The 20,688-nt window shown below is 39.0% G+C and overlaps 1 protein-coding gene across 1 annotated transcript in view; it reads left to right on the top strand.

Annotated features, from left to right (window-relative positions):
- Positions 1–20,688, top strand: part of LOC133644665 (voltage-dependent R-type calcium channel subunit alpha-1E-like) — a 495,634-nt gene that overhangs the window by 130,473 nt on the left and 344,473 nt on the right. Inside the window, exons 3-4 of the mRNA XM_062039342.1 lie at positions 2,024–2,129; positions 2,237–2,376. Of these exons, the coding sequence (XP_061895326.1) occupies positions 2,024–2,129; positions 2,237–2,376 (246 nt within the window). The remainder of the gene's footprint in view (positions 1–2,023; positions 2,130–2,236; positions 2,377–20,688) is intronic.

Raw genomic sequence — 20,688 nt, 5'->3', positions numbered from 1 at the left:
CATCCGATGGACAGGCTAGCGGTCCACCCCGGGTTGGGAGCAGAGTAGAAAAGAAAAGAAAAGAAACGGCAGATCAACTGGTCTAAAAAGGGAGTCTATTTAAAGGCTAGAGTAGACAAATGAGTTTTAAGATGAGACTTAAATGCTTCTACTGAGGTAGCATCTCTAACTTTTACCGGGAGGGCATTCCATAGTATTGGAGCCCGAATAGAAAACGCTCTATAGCCCGCAGACTTTTTTTGGGCTCTGGGAATCACTAATAAGCCGGAGTTCTTTGAACGCAGATTTCTTGCCGGGACATATGGTACAATACAATCGGCAAGATAGGCAGGAGCTTGACCGTGTAGTATTTTATACGTAAGTAGTAAAACCTTAAAGTCGCATCTTAGGTGCACAGGAAGCCAGTGCAAGTGAGCCAGTATAGGCGTAATATGATCAAACTTTCTTGTTTTTGTCAAAAGTCTAGCAGCCGCATGAAAACAAACGTCCCCATTATCTCAACACATAAAGTTATGAGAGTAGAGGAGACAGAAAGAAACTCAGTGCAGGCAGGGCAAGGCTGAGCAGCAGCGACGCTAGGGGGAGGGGCGGGGGGTAAAGTGTAGGCAGGCTGTTTTGAGAAGATTTAAAATAAAAATAATAACTAATGTATGTACACATACATAGGCTATTATTTACACAGTTATTGTAACAAAAATACATTTCTCTTTGGGGATCGATTCTGATTCATATTATTATTATTATTATTATTATTATTATCCCTTCTACGGCAACTGTTGTTTTTTTATATTATTTAAGCTATTTATTTTCCTTTATTGCATATTTAAGTTGATATTTCCATTTTTATATTTTTAAATGTAAGCTACAGAAATTGTAGTTTTAATGTTGGCATTTCTGGCACTTGGTTTAATATTTGTTTTGTTTTATTTAAGGTAGCCTATTTATTTTCTTTTTGTTTGCACATTTAAGTTGATATTTTCTTTGTTATATTTTTAAACGTAGGCTACAGAACATTTAGTTTTTATGTTGGCATTTCTGGCTCTTAATTTATTTGTTTTATTTTGAAGGTATTTATTTTCTTTTTGTTTGCATATTTAAGTTTACATTTTCTTTGCTACAGAACATTTAGTTTTTATGTTGGCATTTGTTAAGGGTTTCTTAATTTAATATTTGTTTTTGCACTAAACAAACGAGGCCTATTTATTTAACTGTTGATTGCAAGCATTTTAGTAGGCTATTACTATTTTTTTCATTTCCCACTTTTATTTATTTATTATTTTCATTTCAGTGCAATAAAACATATTTAACAACCAAGACGTTTAGTCACACTTTGTTTATTGGACAGGCCGGAAACGCACACACACGTTCGCGAACTGACACACACCGAGATCTGCCGCTAGGGAAGCTGTTACTGACTGACTCACGATTCACCGAACTGCACACAGAACTGCCTCTGCAGAAGTGATTCGGTTCACGTACTGAACTGTGCTGACTGTGGTGCTGTGTCAGTAACTGATTCTAGTGATTCAGTACAGTCAAAAGAACTGCCGATCCCATCACTACAGTGCGTAGGGACTCACGTTCACCCTATTTGCTGCTTCTCCCGCGAATGTCTGCACTGTACTGTACTACGCATGCCCCCCCCCCCCTCCTATTTTTTTTGGGGGGGGATTCGGTGAACACATTTTTTGAACGGATCAATTTAAGGAACTGATTCTAGTGACTCAGTACAGTCAAAAGAACTGCCGATCCCATCACTATTGCATTGGGACCAAGAAACATTTTTTTGGCAGTTGGCAACAATATCATAATGCTCATTAATCCCACCTAATGGATTGGGGTGAAACAGCTTTATCCGTCGCATTTTTTGACTATCAATTAACTGGTTTAGAATTGTTGGGCCTGGTCAGGGGTTATACAGCTTTGAAATGATTTTTTTTCTGTGACCTGAAACATCTTAAGTGCTTTCTTTTTAGATTCAACTGAATATCTGTAAGAAAGTTCCTTAATTTGATCCTCTCACTCCATTTGAGTACATGATCCTCGCCACCATCATTGCCAACTGTATCGTCCTGGCTCTGGAGCAGCATCTACCAGGAGAGGACAAGACGCCCATGTCAAAGAGACTGGTGAGACATGACTTGTAAATTCAAGATGTTTTCAATACTGAGCTTTAAAAAATCCTCACTTAAATTTTACATGATTGTTGAGACTTTTGTTTGTTTTGTGCCAACAGGAGAAAACTGAGCCCTACTTCATTGGGATGTTCTGTTTGGAGGCGGGAATAAAGATCATCGCCCTCGGTTTCGTATTTCACAAAGGATCTTACCTCAGAAATGGGTGGAACGTCATGGATTTCATTGTGGTCCTCAGTGGGTGAGTCAAAAATGAGAAGTTTGTTGGAAAATAGTACATAATAGTCAACACTTTTTTTGTTAGTGAAAAATGTTTCTGTATACAACATTTGGTATAAAACTTCAACATTGCACGGTGGCAGAGGGGTTAGTGCGTCTGCCTCACAATACGAAGGTCCTGAGTAGTCGTGAGTTCAATCCCAGCCTCGGGATCTTTCTGTGTGGAGTTTGCATGTTCTCCCCGTGACTGTGTGGGTTCCCTCCGGGTACTCCGGCTTCCTCCCACCTCCAAAGACATGCACCTGGGGATAGGTTGATTGGCGACACTAAATTGGCCCTAGTGTGTGAATGTGAGTGTGAATGTTGTCTGTCTATCTGTGTTGGCCCTGCGATGAGGTGGCGACTCGTCCAGGGTGTACCCCGCCTTCCGCCCGATTGTAGCTGAGATATGCTCCAGCACCCCCAGCGACCCCGAAGGGAATAAGCGGTAGAAAATGGATGGATGGACTTCAACATTGCGCATGATGAAAATAGTTGCATTAATTAAAAAAAACACGGAACCTCACGGTACGTGAACTTACAAGTAATTTGAGGGTAGAAGTGGTCTCTTGGCTTTGTCAGTGGTTTGCCGTCAGGGCCAGCAAGGCCTTCTCTGCTGGCCTAAAATAACCAGAAAATCAGGATCATAATCAAAGATATTTATTTTTTTATTTACTTTCCCTAAATATCTAAAATTATTAATATTCTCTTCATGTCATACTATGCTCCTTCCAGTGCTGTTGTTTTTAAGTTAGGGTTTTATCCAATCAGAATTCAGCTAGCTTATGTTGCCATGCTATACGAAATCTGCCCGGGGCCTTCACATACAGTTGATAGATAATTGCGATAGCCAATCAGATCACAAGTTGTTGTCAGTAAGGCCTTCTAGCTGGCCTCATGTTGAACGTGACATTTACGCGTCAAAAAAGCATCACAGTTTGCGGGAAGCGTAGCAGTTGTTGTCTGTGTTCTTCTTCTACTTCTTAAGGGTTCATGAACTTTTGAACTGCAAGTTGACAATATATCGCCCCCTACTTTGAGGCAGAGGTACTTGCTGCCTCATGGCCTGCCTTTTCCTCGTGGCAAGAAGCACGCGCCCCCTCGCCCGCACACGCTCAATACATTTTGTGTGTACCCGTGGAGGCACCACCTGTGTCTGCCTCACATCTCGTCTGCCGCGTTATTTTCATCAGAAAACACGGAATTTCTGCGATTTTGACCATGAAAATTATCAAAATATACAGGAACCACACCAAAATCACATAGAAAGCATAGACCAAAAGAGAAATTCAAAAACGTATTTTATTTTATTACTTAGTTTTTGAACATCTCATAGTTAAGCCTTTTAACCCCCTGGTGGCAAGGTGAGGCACTGCCTCACTTGCCTCCCTTGACAGCACATCACTGAGTAGATAAGATGTGCGGGCGCCATCAAGATTGCATGTGTTAATGCACGCAAACCTTTAGTTCAGGGATGTCAAACTCATTTTAGCTCAGGGGCCGCTAAGAGAAACTTCTATTCTTTTCTAATTTAAAAATAAAGAGAAATTTGAAATTGTTTACTTTGTCTTACTTTGGCCAAAAATAGAACAAGCACATTCTGAAATATACATATTACAAAAATTCCTCTTGGCAAAACACTTCAAGTTAGTTGAAAATTCTGAAGGAAAAAATGGTGCAGTTTCAAAACACCATGAAGAACACAATAAACATAGACTTTGTCTCAGTGTATTTACAAAGCCATTAAGCACTTACTGTTTAGCATTCTCATGTTGCCAGTCTACCACCAAAGACATGTTTGGAAAAGCAACCAAGTGTTTCCTCAACCTGCCGCATAGGTGATATCCGCAACTGCCACAACACATTTGTTTATACCTATTACAATTATAATTTAATCAAAACAATTGTCAAAATGACACCATAATAGCCAAATTAAAGGTAACATAACTATAAACTTAACCACTTTGAACATTCTAGATTCAAGCATAAAATAAAAACAAACAACAAATTTAGAAACACACATTTTTACAATGGAGTTCAGGGTGCACAACGTGCAGTCAACCAATTGAACGCTGCATTGGAACTCTAACTACTTCAAGGATGATGTTCATGTTGTCTTAAGTCTTTGCAGCTTACGTTTGGTTATTTTATCCTTTGAGTGGCCGACAAGGACAACAGGAGCTACCCAGAGGGCGCTTAAAGTCAGCTGACATGTCATCTTTAAACAGTGTAATGTGTGACGTGGGTTACATTAGAATTGCTATTGCGACATCCAGTGGACACATTTAGAACAACTGTTTTTTTTCTCTGAAAAAATTACAGCTCATTCTTATACTAGACAAACTCATCTTGCCGGATTAAACCTGTTTGCGGGCCTGATACGGCCCACGGGGCGTACGTTTGACAACCCCGCTTTAGTAGACAAGGCCTGATGTGTTTATTAATCAGACTGTGTAGAGGATTGGGTCCTTGCTCATTTCTGTCCTTCCATTCCAGGAGTGTATGGCACTCAATGTGTGCAGTCTCATTACGGACTGAATGGAGCTTATGAGATATGATAATGATATTAGGTGAGCTGCCAGTGGAGTCAGTCAGAGAGCAATTAGGTGCCAAGTCTCTCACACCAGCACTGCCACTTTTAAAATAGTCTGTTCTTATACATCACTAAGTTTTTTTGTTTTTTTTTAGGAAGAAGTACTTGACTTTAATCAGTAGAAACACGAGTTAATTGGACGCTATTTGGTAAGCCTTTTTTTACATATTTTATGAAATTAATCTTCCCCAACTTTTTTATTTAAAAATTTGAATGGGAAAACAAATTAAGTTAATTGGAGACAAGCTGAGTTACACTCCAGCACCCCCTGCTTGAAGCTTTTCAGGTGAAATTATTTCCCATTCTTGCTTGATGTACAACTTAAGTTGTTCAACAGTCCGGGGGTCTCTGTTGTCGTATTTTACGCTTCATAATGTGCCACACATTTTCAATGGGAGACAGGTCTGGACTACAGGCAGGCCAGTCTAGTACCCACACTCTTTTACTATGAAGCCACACTGTTGTAACACGTGGCTTGGCATTGTCTTGCTGAAATAAGCAGGGGCGTCCATGAAAAAGACGTTGCTTGGATGGCAACATATGTTGCTCCAACCTTTTAGCATTGGGCACTAATACACCCCCATACCATCACAGATGCTGGCTTTTGAACTTTGCGCCTGTAACAATCTGGATGTTTTTTTTCCTCTTTGTTCTGGAGGACACAACATCCACAGTTTCCAAAACCAATTTGAAATGTGGACTCATCAGACCACAGAACACTTTTTCACTTTGCATCAGTCCATCTTTGATGAACTCGGGCCCAGCAAAGCCGGCGGCGTTTCTGGGTGTTGATAAATGGCGTTCGCTTTGCATAGTAGAGTTTTAACTTGCACTTACAGATGTAGCGACGAACTGTAGTTACTGACAGTGGTTTTCTGAAGTGTTCCTGAGCCCACGTGGTGATATCCTTTACATACTGATGTCGGTTTTTGATGCAGTACCGCCTGAGGGATCCAAGGTCACGGGCATTCAATGTTACGTGCAGTGATTTCTACAGATTCTCTGAACCTTTTGATGATATTACAGTCCTTAGATGGCGGAATCCCTAAATTCCTTCCTATAGCCTTTTGAGAAATGTTGTTCCTAAACTGTGCGACAATTTGCTCACGCATTTGTTCACAAAGTGGTGACCCTCGCCCCATCCTTGCTTGTGAATGACTGAGCATATCATGGAAGCTGCTTTTATAACCAATCATGGCACCCACCTGTTCCCAATTAGCCTGTTCACCTGTTGGATGTTCCAAATAAGTGTTTGATGAGCATTTCTCAACTTTCTCAGTCTTTTTTGCCACTTGTGCCAGCTTTTTTGAAACATGTTGCTGGCATCAAATTCCAAATGAGCTAACATTTGCAAAAAATAACAAAGTTTACCAGTTTGAATGTTAAGTATCTTGTCTTTGCAGTCTATTCAATTGAATATAGGTTGAAAAGGATTTGCAAATCCTTGTATTCTGTTTTTAATTACCATTTACACAACGTGCCAACTTCACTGGTTTCGGGGTTTGTATGCAACGCAGATTTTTTTAAACCTTAATGGTTAGTCGACAGTGCATGATGAGGTGGAAACAAACTTAGTTCTCTTTGACTACCTTGTCATTTATCAACAAGTATATTGTACAACACAGCAGTAACAGAACCAGTTTTGCAAAAGTTGTATAAAAATGAAACTTAATATGGAGAGTTCATTGTTACAAAAAGTTTAACTTGGGTTAGATTCACATATGAGTGCAACCAACATTTTAAAGCTTACGCATAGGGAGATAAAACTGCTGGACGTGGACCACTATGATACTTAAAATGCAGCTACATACTGCCATCTTATGGAGTTGATAACCAAAACTGCAACAGGAAGTTGTCTACAGCCACAACTGATAATGTCAATGTTTTTTGACCCAGTGTGGTTACTTCCTTTTTTATACCACACATTCAACAATATACTCCAAGGTCAGTTAGTGTTGCCACTTTACCTTTTTAAAGTTAATGTTGAAGGTAACAATGAGCCATGCAGGCAGACTCCCTGCCTGATTAAACAGTGTTTGTTTCCCCCATTTTCATGACAGACCACAAAAAGCAGTGGAAACTTTTGACTCATCTTACAATATTTGTGTTCATGAACGTAATGGCTTTTTGTGTCAACACTGAAAGCCCTGGTCACCTCTTTTAAAGGCCTACTGAAACCCACTCCTACCGACCACGCAGTCTGATAGTTCATATATCAATGATGAAATCTTAACATTGCAACACATGCCAATACGGCCGGGTTAGTTCACTAAAGTGCAATTTTAAATTTCCCGCGAAATATCTGCTGAAAACGTCTTGGTATGATGACGCTGCGGATGTGACGTCACGAGTTAGACAGGACATTTTAGTCCAGCACCGCGGCCAGCTTAAAGTCGTCAGTTTTCATCGCAAAATTCCACATGATTCTGGACATCTGTGTTGGCGAATCTGTTGCAATTTGTTCATTGCATTATGGAGAAAGAAGCTGAGCAAGCAAAGAAGAAAGTTGTCGGTGCGAAGTGGAGTATTTTGCGAGGGAAGTCAGCAACACAACACAGCCGGTGTTTCATTGTTTACATTCCCGAAAGATGCAGTCAAGATCGAAGAACTCAGACAACAGAGACTCTTACCAGGAGGACTTTGACTTCGATACACAGACGCCTGTAGAGAACTGGGACAACACAGACTCTTACCAGGATTACTTTGATTTGGATACACAGACGTGGTACTGTGAGTACGCAGCTGCGCTTCCAAACATTTGATCGCTTGCCCGTACGTGCGTGTCACGTACATAACTTTGGGTAAATATATAAGCTTTATGAACCTTGGGTTAGGTGAACGGTCCCTTGGGCTGAGTGATTGTGTGTGTTGTGCAGGTCTTTGAATTGTATTGGCGGGTTATATGGACGGGAGCTAGGAGCTAGGAGCTAGCATAACAAACACCTAGGTGTTTGTTATGCTGGATTAATTTGTGGCATATTAAATATAAGCCTGGTTGTGTTGTGGCTAATAGAGTATATATATGTCTTGTGTTTATTTACTGTTGTAGTCATTCCCAGCTGAATATCAGGTCCCACCCGCCTCTCACAGCATCTTCCCAATCTGAATCGCTTACACTCCCCACTAGTCCTTGACTTGCACTTTCCTCATCCACAAATCTTTCATCCTCGCTCAAATTAATGGGGAAATCGTCGCTTTCTCCGTCCAAATCGCTCTCACTTCTGGCCGCCATCACTGTAAACAATAGGGAACCTCGCGGAAATGTTCAACTGACTACGTCACGCTACTTCCGGTAGGGGCAAGGCTTTTTTTTGTCAGATACCAAAAGTTGCGATCTTTATCATCGTTGTTCTCTACTAAATCCTTTCAGCAAAAATATGGCAATATCGCGAAATGATCAAGTATGACACATAGAATGGATCTGCTATCCCCGTTTAAATAAAAAAAAATCATTTCAGTAGGCCTTTAAGCTACCTTGCTCTTTTTATCTTTGGTATGAACATTATTATGTAAACTCGAAGTTATTATTACTTTTTTTGGTTCTTTGTTGTTGCTATTTTTGTATTACAACATTTTATTATTTGATCATGTTGTACTGCATTGTAATCTTTTGTTTTGTGATTGTGTGATGTTTTTTTGCCTGGACCCCAGGAAGAATAGTCTCTACTACGGTGTAGACTAATGGGGATCCTTAATACACTAAACTAAACCTCAGTGCTTAATTTTTCACAGGAGAGTGAAGGTGAGGCATAGGATGTAAAAAAATGCAGAGAAATAGACAAATAGAGGCAGACAAAGAGGACAAAACAACGAGGTTAAGTCAGAGGTAATGAGGAAAATGCGCCTGTGTGTGATGTACATGCTAATTGGCACCTATGTGGCCACGTTCAGTTGCAAACCCTCCATTAGAATTGCAACTGCTGGCAGAAGGTGACGCCCAGCACTGGTTCAAGCCACCCCTATGTGCCCACTGTGCCCCTTATGAACAAGGCAGTAAGTAGGGGAAATTGCTCCAAAGCAAAAATATGCATTATAGTCCTATTTATGTCGATTTATTTTTAAATGTATGTTGAAAGATTGAGCCCATTTTATTTCCTCGATGGTGCACTTACACTGTAAGTGGCTGAGTTATAATGTCTGAGATATCTTGTGTGTGTGTTTTTGTTGTGTACAGTATGTGTGCCACATGGAGCACTACTACTGGACTTTTGTCCAAAAACACCTTCTGTCAGCTTGGCACTTGTACACCTGTATCACTGAATAGCGCGCGCACACACACACACACACACACACACACACACACACACACACACACACACACACACACACACACACACACACACACACACACACACACACACACGCACACACACACACACATTCTTGTATTTGTTATCTTCTTGAGACCTCCGAAAAATGCCTACCTCTTCAGGACCACCCATTTTAGATATATAAAGATTTGTATTTACAACATTAATGATATATATGTGCTATGCAAATATAAAAAAAGCTTGTTGTGAAAAATGATTTGGAATTTTCACAAGAAAAACTTTGACTTTTGGCAGTATTATAATAAAAGTCGTAAATTTACTCAACACAAGTCAAAATTTTACAAGAAAAACTAGACAATTGTGCAATATTATGATGGAAGTGGAAATTTTACTCAAAAACAGTCGCAATTTTACAAGAAAAGCTTAAAATTTGGGCAATTTTATGAAAAGAGTCGACAAAAGTCACAATTTTATAAGAAAACTTTAAATTTTTGGCATAATTATAATAATAATCTGAATTTTTACTCTGGAAAGTTATGACAAAAGTAATTTTTTTCTCTTAGCGGCCCCTGAGCTAAAATGAGTTTGACATCCCTGAACTAAAGGTTTGCCTGCATTAAAACACATGCAATCTTGATGGCGCATGTAAATCGTATCTACTCAGTGACGAAGAACAACGACAAAAATTATGATTTAATTAATATTGTGATAAAAGTCAGAATTATATGACAAATGTCATCATTTTACATAAAAAGTAATCATTTTTCATAAAAAGTAATCATTTTACATAAAAATTAATCATTTTACAAGAAAATATTGCAATATTACAGAAACAAAGGATATGAGAAACCGTTCCCAATTTTTTAAGGAAAAAGTTGACACATTGTGAGAAAAAGACTGCTTTTAGTTAATTTTTTTGTTGTTGAATTTTTTGTTTGTAATTGGTTTTTAATCTTCATTATTTACTTCAAGTTATTACAGTATGTCCCTATATTTTTTATTTATTTAATTTTGGCCAAAGGGGTTGCATTTCAATTTCTTACACACACTTGTTATTACATATGTTGGCCAGAAGGGAAGCACTTCAAATGTTTACAATCAATCAATCAATCAATCAATGTTTATTTATATAGCCCTAAATCACAAGTGTCTCAAAGGGCTGTACAAGCCACAGCGACATCCTCGGTACAGAGCCCACATACGGGCAAGGAAAACTCACCCCAGTGGGACGTCAATGTGAATGACTATGAGAAACCTTGGAGAGGACCGCATATGTGGGTAACCCCCCCCCCCCCTTTTGGGGGACACACTTGTTATTTCATATGTTGACCAGAGGGAGAGCACTTAAAATCGACACACAGTCCATTTGAAAAAAAACCCTCCTTTTCGGGACCACCCTAATTTTGATAGATTTCACCACCAGGGGTGCAAATGAGATCTCTATTTTTTGTTTTTTGTAATGTGGTTAAGGCTGATGACAAACGAGTCACGGACCACAGATGGCCCCTGTGTCGCACTTTGGGCAACCCAGCTGTAGCAGCTAACTGTTAATGGCCACTATAGTCTTAGTACCGTAGTGTATTTGTTCATCCTTTGGTCACATATGGGACGCGGGTTGTCTTACGTCAGCACCAGAAGTCTTAAAATCAGCTGTTCACCTGGCGGGTTTTTCCGGGGATGCATACGGATGTCCTTCTTTAGCTGCCATCTTGTTTTATCATATATTGCTGTCTTTGCACCTGTCAATCTTTAATTTTGTATGCACATTAAATCCACAGAAAATCCTGACTTTGGAGCAATGTTCACAGACTCTAGTATTTGGCTCTCTATCAGATGCAATGGTTTTCCGTATTGGGACCATGATTTCGGTCCTAACTTCTTCACCGGTCCTCATATGGAAAGTACTTTTCCTGGTTGATGTCTCAAGAAGGGTGGAAATACAAGAACACACACACATTCTTGTATGTGTTATCTTCTTGAGAGCTCTGAAAAATGCCTACCTCTTTAGGACCATCCTTTCTAGATATATATAAAGATTTTTATTTGCAACATTAATAATATATACATACTATGCAAATATAAAAAAGCTTGTTGTGAAACAAAACCTTAGAATTTTGTCAGTATTATAATAAAAGTTGTAAATTTACTTAACACAAGTCAACATTTTACAAGAAAAACTGAACATTTGTGCAATATTATGATGAAAGTTGAAATTTTACTCAATAACAGTCGCAATTTTACAAGCAAAGCTTGACATTTTGGCAATTTTATGAAAAGAGTCGTAATTTTACTCGACAAAAGTCACAATTTTATAAGAACTTTCAAATGTTGGCAATATTATAATAATAATCTGAATTTTTACTCTGCAAAATTATGACAAAATTCATTATTTTACTTAATGTTCTTTACTATTTTACAAGAACAACAAAACAATTGGCAATGTTGTGATAAAAGTCTGAGTTTTATACGACACGTCACCATTTTGCTTTAAAAATCAATAATTTTACGAGAAAATATTGCAATATTACAGAAACAGAAAGGATATGAGAAATTGTTCCCAATTTTTTAAGGAAAAAGTCGACACATGGCTTTTAGTTCATTTATTTTGTTGATGAATGTTTTGTTTGTAATTGTTTTTTAATCTTCATTATTTACTTCAAGTTATTACAGTATATACATCCATCCATTTTCTACCGCTTGTCCCCATACATATATAAATAAATATATATATATATATATATATATATATATATATATATATATATATATATATATATATATATATATATATATATATATATATATATATATATATATATATATATTTTTTTTTAAAAATTACTTTTGGCCAAAGAAGGCGCATTTCAATTTCTTACACACACACACACACACACACACACACACACACACACACACACGTATTCCATATGTTGACCAGAGGGGGAGCACTTACAATTTTTACGCACATTTGTTATTTCATATGTTGACCAGAGGGGGAGCCCTTTTCAAACCGACAGTCAATTTAAAAAATCCCTTCTTTTTGGCACCACCCTCATTTTGATAAATTTCACCACCAGGGGTGCAAATGAGACATTCTCTATTAGATGCAATGGTTTTCCGTATTGGGACCATGATTTCGGTCCTAACTTGTTCACCGGTCCTCATATGGAAGGTACTTTTCCTTGTTGTCTCAAGAAGGGTAGAAATACAAGAACACACACACACACACACACACACACATACGCACACACGCAGAAAGAGAGCAAGAGCTGTCTTCTCCAATCATAGTTCTCCTCTGTTGTCTGATCAATTGATGACATAGCCAGCCTGCAGCAGGGATGCATATGTCCCCATGAGCTGTTGCCGTGGTGACAGAGGACCCTGCCTCAGGTCAGGCTGTCACTGGCATCCCTTGTCAATGTCAGCACTGTGTTAGTCCACAGTTATCTTGCCGTGCCTTGAGATCGCATTCAACCTCCCGACATGATTCTGTGGTTAAGCCCAATGAACGAGTGAAGGAAAAAACTGTGATCCAGAATGAAGTCACTGAATGATGGTGGTGGTGTTGAGGAAATTGATACTCTAACGAGCTGCTCCCACTGTCCATGTCCCTCCCTCCCCTCTTCCTGTCATTATAAAGAAGTTAAGTGGACCGTGGAACAAAGACCGTGGAGGACATTCATGTCTAGTCAGTCTCGTCTGGTTCAGATCAGAGGATGAATTGCTAAGTAAGATAAAAAACATCCCAATTTTAGACGGGATACAAGTACATTCACATTCATATGTCATTTGAACACTACTTATAAGCTTTATCAATTAAAGGGGAACTGCACCTTTTTGGGAATGTTGCCTACCTTTCACAATCATTAAGAAAGACAAAAAGACACTTTTCTTTTTTTTTTTTTTGCATTCTAACGTGTAAAAATTGTCTCGTTCTTGGTGGTTAGTAATGCAGCTAATATGAGCAATCCATTGAACATAGATAATGTTCAATAACCGGCATTGTTGTAAGAGCGAACGCTGAGGAACTCTTTTTTCCAGCGAAATAACACATCGGCGTGTTAAAGTATTAGCCGCAAAAACGAGCTTCGGCAGGAGATAAGCTGAAATAAGCAGGGGCGTCCATGATAACGTTGCTTGAATGGCAACATATGTTGCTCCAAAACCTGTATGTACCGTTCAGCATTAATGGTGCCTTCACAGATGTGTAAGTTACCCATACCATGGGCACTAATACACCGCCATACCATCACAGATGCTGGCTTTTGAACATTGCGCCAATAACAATCCGTATGGTCCTTTTCCTCTTTGTTCCAGAGGACACGACGTCCACAGTTTCCAAAAACAATTTGAAATGTGGACTCGTCAGACCACAGAACACTTTTCCACTTTGCATCAGTCCATCTTAGATGAACCTGGGCCCGGCGAAGCCGGCGGCGTTTCCGGGTGTTGTTGATAAATGGCTTTCGCTTTGCATTGTATAGTTTTAACTTACACTTACAGATGTAGCGACCAACTGTAGTTAGGAGCAATCCATTCTACCTCTAAATCACGGACTGTTATAGGCGCAAAGTGTCATGTCTGTGTTAATCATGTTTTTGTTTTGCTTGGTTTTTGGACTCTTTTTTTAGTTCCTGGTTTCACTTCCTTGTTTTGTTTGGGTTCCATGGTCACCCATTAGTTTTCACCTGTCATGTCACACACCTGTTTCACGTTTTGAGTCACGCACCTGGTTTCACTGATCATGTCACTATTTAAATCTGTCATTTTCTGTTGGTCTTTCTGGCGACATCACATTCACCTTCTCCGCACATTTATGCTCTGCCCTCTTTATGATCACGCGTCTTCATGTCCTGTTCTATGCCAAGTAAGTTTTTGTTTATTGTTCATAGTTTTTGTGCCCACGTGCATGTCTTTTGTTTCATACTCAAGTTTGTACCTCCGCTGTGAGCGCCTTTTGTTTACTCCTTTTTATTGTCCTTATATTAAATTATGTACTCACTTCCAAGCCACGTCCGGTCCACATCATTTGCACCACGGGAGAACAAATCACGCCCTGGACCAAGTCATGACACAAAGTTCAAAAGCCAGCATCTGTGATGGTATGTGCATGTATTACTGTCCAAGGCATGGGTAACTTACACATCTGTGAAGGCATCATTAATGCTGAAAGGTTGGAACAACATATGTTGCCATCCAAGCAATGTATTTTTCATGGACGCCCCTGCTTATTTCAGGAAGACAATGCCAAGCCACATTCTGCATGTGTTACAACAACGTGACTTCGTAGTAAAAGAGTGCAGGTACTAGACTGGCCTGCCTGTAGTCCAGACCTGTCTCCCATTGAAAATGTGTGGCGCATTATGAAGCGTAAAATACAACAACGGCGACTCCGGACTGTTGAACAACTTAAGCTGTACATCAAGCAAGAATGGGAAATAATTCCACCTGAAAAGCTTCAAAAATTGGTCTCAGTTCTCAAACGTTTACTGAGTGTTGTTAAAAGGAAAGGCCATGTAACACAGTGGTAAAAATGCCCCTGTGCCAACTTTTTTGCAATGTGTTGCTGCCATTAAATTCGAAGTTATTTCTGTATTTTTTATTTTTATTTTCGCTAGCTGCTTATTTGCTATTACTTTTACCATCATATGTGTACATGTCGTATTTGCTGATGTTGCTCTGTTGTTGTTGTTGTGTTTGCTGTTGTTGTTTTTGTCTCTCTGTCTAATCCCCCTCTTGTCCCCACAATTCCCCCCTCTGTCTTCCTTTTTCTCTCTTTCTATCCCCTCCTGCTCCGGCCCGGCTGCACCAAATGATAATATAAATACATTTAATAAAGTCAAAATACAAGTAAGGCAAAAAGAGAAGTATCCTACACTTCTCTTTTGTAAAGTAAATCTGAACAGCCGATATGGGCATCTACATCTGCTATATGATTTGCCCGAGAAGCTGGGCAGGACATTATAAAAAAAAAAAAAAAAAAAAAAAAAAAAAATCGAAGTTAATGATTATTTGCAAAAAAAAATGTAGTTTCTCAGTTCGAACATTAAATATCTTGTCTTTGCAGTCTATTCAATTGAATATAAGTTGAAAAGGATTTGCAAATCATTGTATTCTGTTTTTATTTACGATTTACACAACGTGCCAACTTCACTGGTTTTGGGTTTTGTAGTTCCACCAACTGATGGTCTTAAGTGTTGCGCGTGCGTACACATGTCTTAAGTTAAATTGTTCCCTAAGGTTATATTTCTGCTCTTTTGTTGAGGAAATTACCTAACATGCAGGTTATAGTTTGCTCTGTGCAGAATTTTAGCTGTTTGCAAACGTGCCAAATCTTTGAGTTTCAAGATTTTTGGGTTAATAAATGGCCAACATTATGTAGTACTCTACCTGACCTTTTCTGTAACATGGTTAATGTACTTTTGTAGTTATTTTCCCATATTTCAACACAATAACTCAAATATTGTAACACTAGCAAGGAGTAGAGAATAATGTGGGTTTCTAAATGTTGGCTTTGAAAAACAGACACGTTTTTTTGTTATTGTCAACATGATATTCAAGATTTTTAATAAACATGTTTAGTGCATACATATTCCCTCCTTTCTTAAGGCTATTTACTCGTGGAAAATGTATTATTAAAATGAGTAATCTCAACTAATCCATAGCAACCAATCTGATTAAACATGTTAATCATTTGACAGCACTTCTTTAAACAAATGCTTGTATGTTTAATGGTTATAAGCTTAATTGGTGTGATAAGGAATTCTGGAGTAAATGGAATTAAGTCGTAAAGAGTATTCCCACAGGAGAGAGAGTGGTGACTGAAAATGACTAATTTGCAGTAGGGAACAGATGGGGTTGATATTGTGTTTTAGGGACCTATTCTGTATGCGGAGGAAGGTGCACTATCATAAGGTGCAACTCGAAAGTGGAAAGGAGACTGAAAGGTGGTGTTAGGGACGAATAGAGCTCAGCAGTATTGGGTGGAACAAAAAATGAGGGAATAGACTGGCGTTAGATGGTGGAGAAGACCTGATTGGGGAAAAGGACAGTGGAAGCCAATTAGGTTTTTAGTGTATCCTCTGGGCAGAGGAAATACAATAAGGGGATTTGGTGGTGGAATGAGTACCGTATTTTCCGGACCATAGGGCGCACCGGATTATAAGGCGCACTGCCGATGAATGGTCTATTTTCGATCTTTTTTCATATATAAGGCGTACCGGATTATAAGGCGCATTAAAGGAGTAATATTATAATTTTTTTTCTAAATGTAAAACAATTCCTTGTGGTTTACATAACATGTCATGGTGGTTCTTTGGTCAAAATGTTGCATAGATTATGTTTTACAGATCATCTTCAAGCCGCTTTCTGACAGTCTCTTCCGGATGCGCCGTTTTGTGGGCGGTCTTATTTACGCCTTCGGCAGCGTCTTCTCCCCGTCATCTTTGTTGTAGCGGTGTAGTGTGCAAGGACGGGTGTGGACGAAGTGTCAAAAGATGCAGCTAACTGTTTTAATGACATTCAGACTTTACTTAAATCAAAAACGGAGCAGCATCTTCTCATCCGGAAACAACAACTAGGCCGGAAATGTGTCCCGTGAAAAACTGTCCGACTAGAACTCTCTAAAGTTCCTTGGGTGAATAATGTAAACTCACTACAGCGGTATGTTTTAGCGCTTTCATGGCGAGTTTACTAACAGATATAAGTAAGAACTTTACGCTACTTTACACTACCGTTTAAAAGTTTGGGGTCACCCAAACATTTTGTGGAATAGCCTTCATTTCTAAGAACAAGAATAGACTGTCGAGTTTCAGGTGAAAGTTCTCTTTTTCTGGCCATTTTGAGCGTTTAATTGACCCCACAAATGTGATGCTCCAGAAACTCAATCTGCTCAAAGGAAGGTCAGTTTTGTAGCTTCTGTAATGAGCTAAACTGTTTTCAGATGTGTGAACATGATTGCACAAGGGTTTTCTAATCATCAATTAGCCTTCTGAGCCAATGAGCAAACACATTGTACCATTAGAACACTGGAGTGATAGTTGCTGGAAATGGGCCTCTATACACCTATGTAGATATTGCACCAAAAACCAGACATGTGCAGCTAGAATAGTCATTTACCACATTAGCAATGAATAGAGTGTATTTCTTTAAAGTTAAGACTAGTTTAAAGTTATCTTCATTGAAAAGTACAGTGCTTTTCCTTCAAAAATAAGGACATTTCAATGTGACCCCAAACTTTTGAACGGTAGTGTATATTAGAAATGACAACAGCGGAGGATGAATGTCCCATAACAAGAAGATAGAGAAAAAGAAGAACCTTATAGACTACGGCGTCGGCACAGACTACAAAGGCGCGCAATTTTTCAGGATTTATGCAGATCCCAAATACAGATCAGCAGGTACCAGAAAGTAAGAAAAGTTGCTTTTGCATAATATTGCGAAACAAAACACCAAGTACAAACACACCATGATAATACGTTGAAGCACAGTACAATCCATCAAGCGGTGTGTCTTCATAGCTTACCAAGGTCGTACCAAAACATTTTGATAGATTTTTGAGCGCCGTGTGTAATGTTCTTTAATTTCAATGAAACATATAAAATGTTGGTGTTGTTTACTTGAGTCATATTGCCATTATATTGCAGTCTACACTTATCTCTTATGTTCGACTGCCATCTACTGGTCACAGTTATCATTACACCATGTACCAAATAAAATTGTTTCGAGGTTGGTAAGCAAAACCAGAATTATTCCATACATTAAGCGCATCTAATGTCGAGTTTTGAGAAAAAAAAATATTTTAAGTGCGCCGTATAGTCCGGAAAATACGGTAAATATATAGTTAAGTACTCAAAAGCAAAGGCTGGCAAAGAAAACATAAGATAGGGAGATGTAGACAGGAGTACAAAAACAGGTAGCAAAGGGAACATTCTTATGTGGAGTTGTAATGCGAACTGAAGACAATGGAAGGAGAGGAGGACTGTCTTTCTCAACAAAGATGGATAGAATGTGCAGCAGTTTAGGGTAATTAAGGATCAAGAATACACTAACAAGTGAACAAAGTGTGATGAGAAGTTGGAAGGAGTAATTTGATAAGCTGATGGATGAGGACAATAAAAGAGAGAGGCAGATGTATAGTGGAAAAATGGTAAATCAGGAAGTGCTGTGTAATACAAAACCCAAAACCAGTGAAGTTGGCACGTTGTCTAAATCGTAAATAAAAACAGAATACAATGATTTGCAAATACTTTTCAACTTATATTCAATTGAATAGACTGCATAGACAAGATATTTAATGTTCGAACTGAGAAACAAACATTTTTTTGTGCAAATCATTAACTTAGAATGTAATGGCAGCAACACATTGCAAAAAAGTTGGCACAAGGGCATTTTTACCACTGTGTTACATGGCCTTTCCTTTTAACAACACTCAGTAAACGTTTGGGAACTGAGAAGAACAATTTTTGAAGCTTTTCAGGTGGAATTCTTTCCCATTCTTGCTTAATGTACAGCTTAAGTTGTTCAACAGTCCGGGGTCTCCGTTGTGGTATTTTAGGCTTCATAATGCGCCACACATTTTCAATGGGAGACAGGTCTGGACTACAGGCAGGCCAGTCTAGTACCCGCACTCTTTTACTACAAAGCCACACTGTTGTAACACGTGGCTTGGCATTGTATTGCTGAAATAAGCAGGGGCGCCCATGATAACATTGCATGCATGGCAACATATGTTGCTCCAAAACCTGTATGTACCTTTCAGCATTACACATATGTTTAAGTTACCCATGCCTTGGGCACTAATACACCCCCATACCATCACAGATGCTGGCTTTTCAACTTTGCGCCTAGAACAATCCGGATTGTTCGTTTCCTCTTTGGTCCGGAGGACATGACAGCCACAGTTTCCAAAAAAAATTTGAAATGTGGACTCGTCAGACCACAGAACACTTTTCCACTTTGCATCAGTCCATCTTAGATGAGCTCGGGCCCAGCGAAGCCAGCGGCGTTCTGGGTGTTGTTGATAAATGGCTTTCGCTTTGCATAGTAGAGTTTTAACTTGCACTTACAGATGTAGCGACCAACTGTAGTTACTGACAGAGGTTTTCTGAATTGTTCTTGAACCCATGTGGTGATATCCTTTACACACTGTCAGTTTTTGATGCTGTACCGCCTAAGGGATCGAAAGTCACGGGCATTCAATGTTATGTGCAGTGATTTCTGTCATGACTTGATTCTTGGGGTTTGCTTCTCCGGAAGGCAAAGGAAAATTGGCGCGGGCAAGGCGTGAATTTAAATACCTGATTTATTTTTTAACACTAATAAACTACAAAAAAAAAAGGAAGCAAGCAAATGGCGCGCACAAAGGCGGAAATACAAACTTGACTAAGAAACAAAAGACATGCACGTGGGCACAAAAACTATGAACAAAGAAACAACAACACTAACTGTGGTCTTAATAAACAAAACTTACTTGGCATGAGAAAAACATGAAAAAGAGCAGCATGGATCATCAGAGTGTGAATGTGTGAGGACGCCAGCACGAACAACAGAAACAGACAGATTTAAATAGTGACGTGATCAGTGAAAACAGGTGCGTGACTCGAAACGTGAAACATGTGCGTGACAAGACAGGTGAAAACTAATGGGTGACCATGGAAACCAAACCAAACAAGGAAGTGCAACCAGGAACTAAAAAGAGTCCAAAAAACAAACACATGGCCAAAACAAAAACATGAACAGACATGACGCATGACCAAAACAAAAACATGGACATGACAATTTCTACAGATTCTTTGAACCTTTTGTTGATATTACGGACCGTAGATGGTGAAATCCCTAAATTCCTTGCAATAGCTCATAGAGAAATGTTGTTCTTAAACTGTCGGACAATTTGCTCACGCATTTGTTCACAAAGTGGTGACCCTCGCCCCATCCTTGTCTGTGAATGACTGAGCATTTCATGGAAGCTGCTTTTATACCCAATCATGGCACCCACCTGTTCCCAATTAACCTGTTCACCTGTGGGATGTTCCAAATAAGTGTTTGATGAGCATTCCTTGACTTTTTCAGTCTTTTTTGCCAGCTTTTTTGAAACATGTTGCAGGCATCAAATTCCAAATGAGCTAATATTTGAAAAAATAACAACGTTTTCCAGTTCGAACGTTAAGTATCTTGTCTTTGCAGTCTATTCATTTGAATATAGGTTAAAAAGGATTTGCAAATCATTGTTTTCTGTTTTTATCTACGATTCACACAACATGCCAACTTCACTGGTTTTGGGTTTTGTAGTTAAGTTCTCAAAAGCAAAGGCTGGCAAAGAAAAAATAAGATAGGGAGGTGTAGACAGAGTACAAAAACAGAGGTAGCAAAGGGAAAATTCTCATTTGGAGTTGTAATGCGGACTGAAGACAATGGAGGGAGAGAAGGACTG

This window comes from Entelurus aequoreus, linkage group LG27 (genome assembly GCF_033978785.1).
Source record: "Entelurus aequoreus isolate RoL-2023_Sb linkage group LG27, RoL_Eaeq_v1.1, whole genome shotgun sequence".
Lineage (NCBI taxonomy): Eukaryota > Metazoa > Chordata > Actinopteri > Syngnathiformes > Syngnathidae > Entelurus > Entelurus aequoreus.
This window is presented reverse-complemented; position numbering and strand designations above follow the sequence as displayed.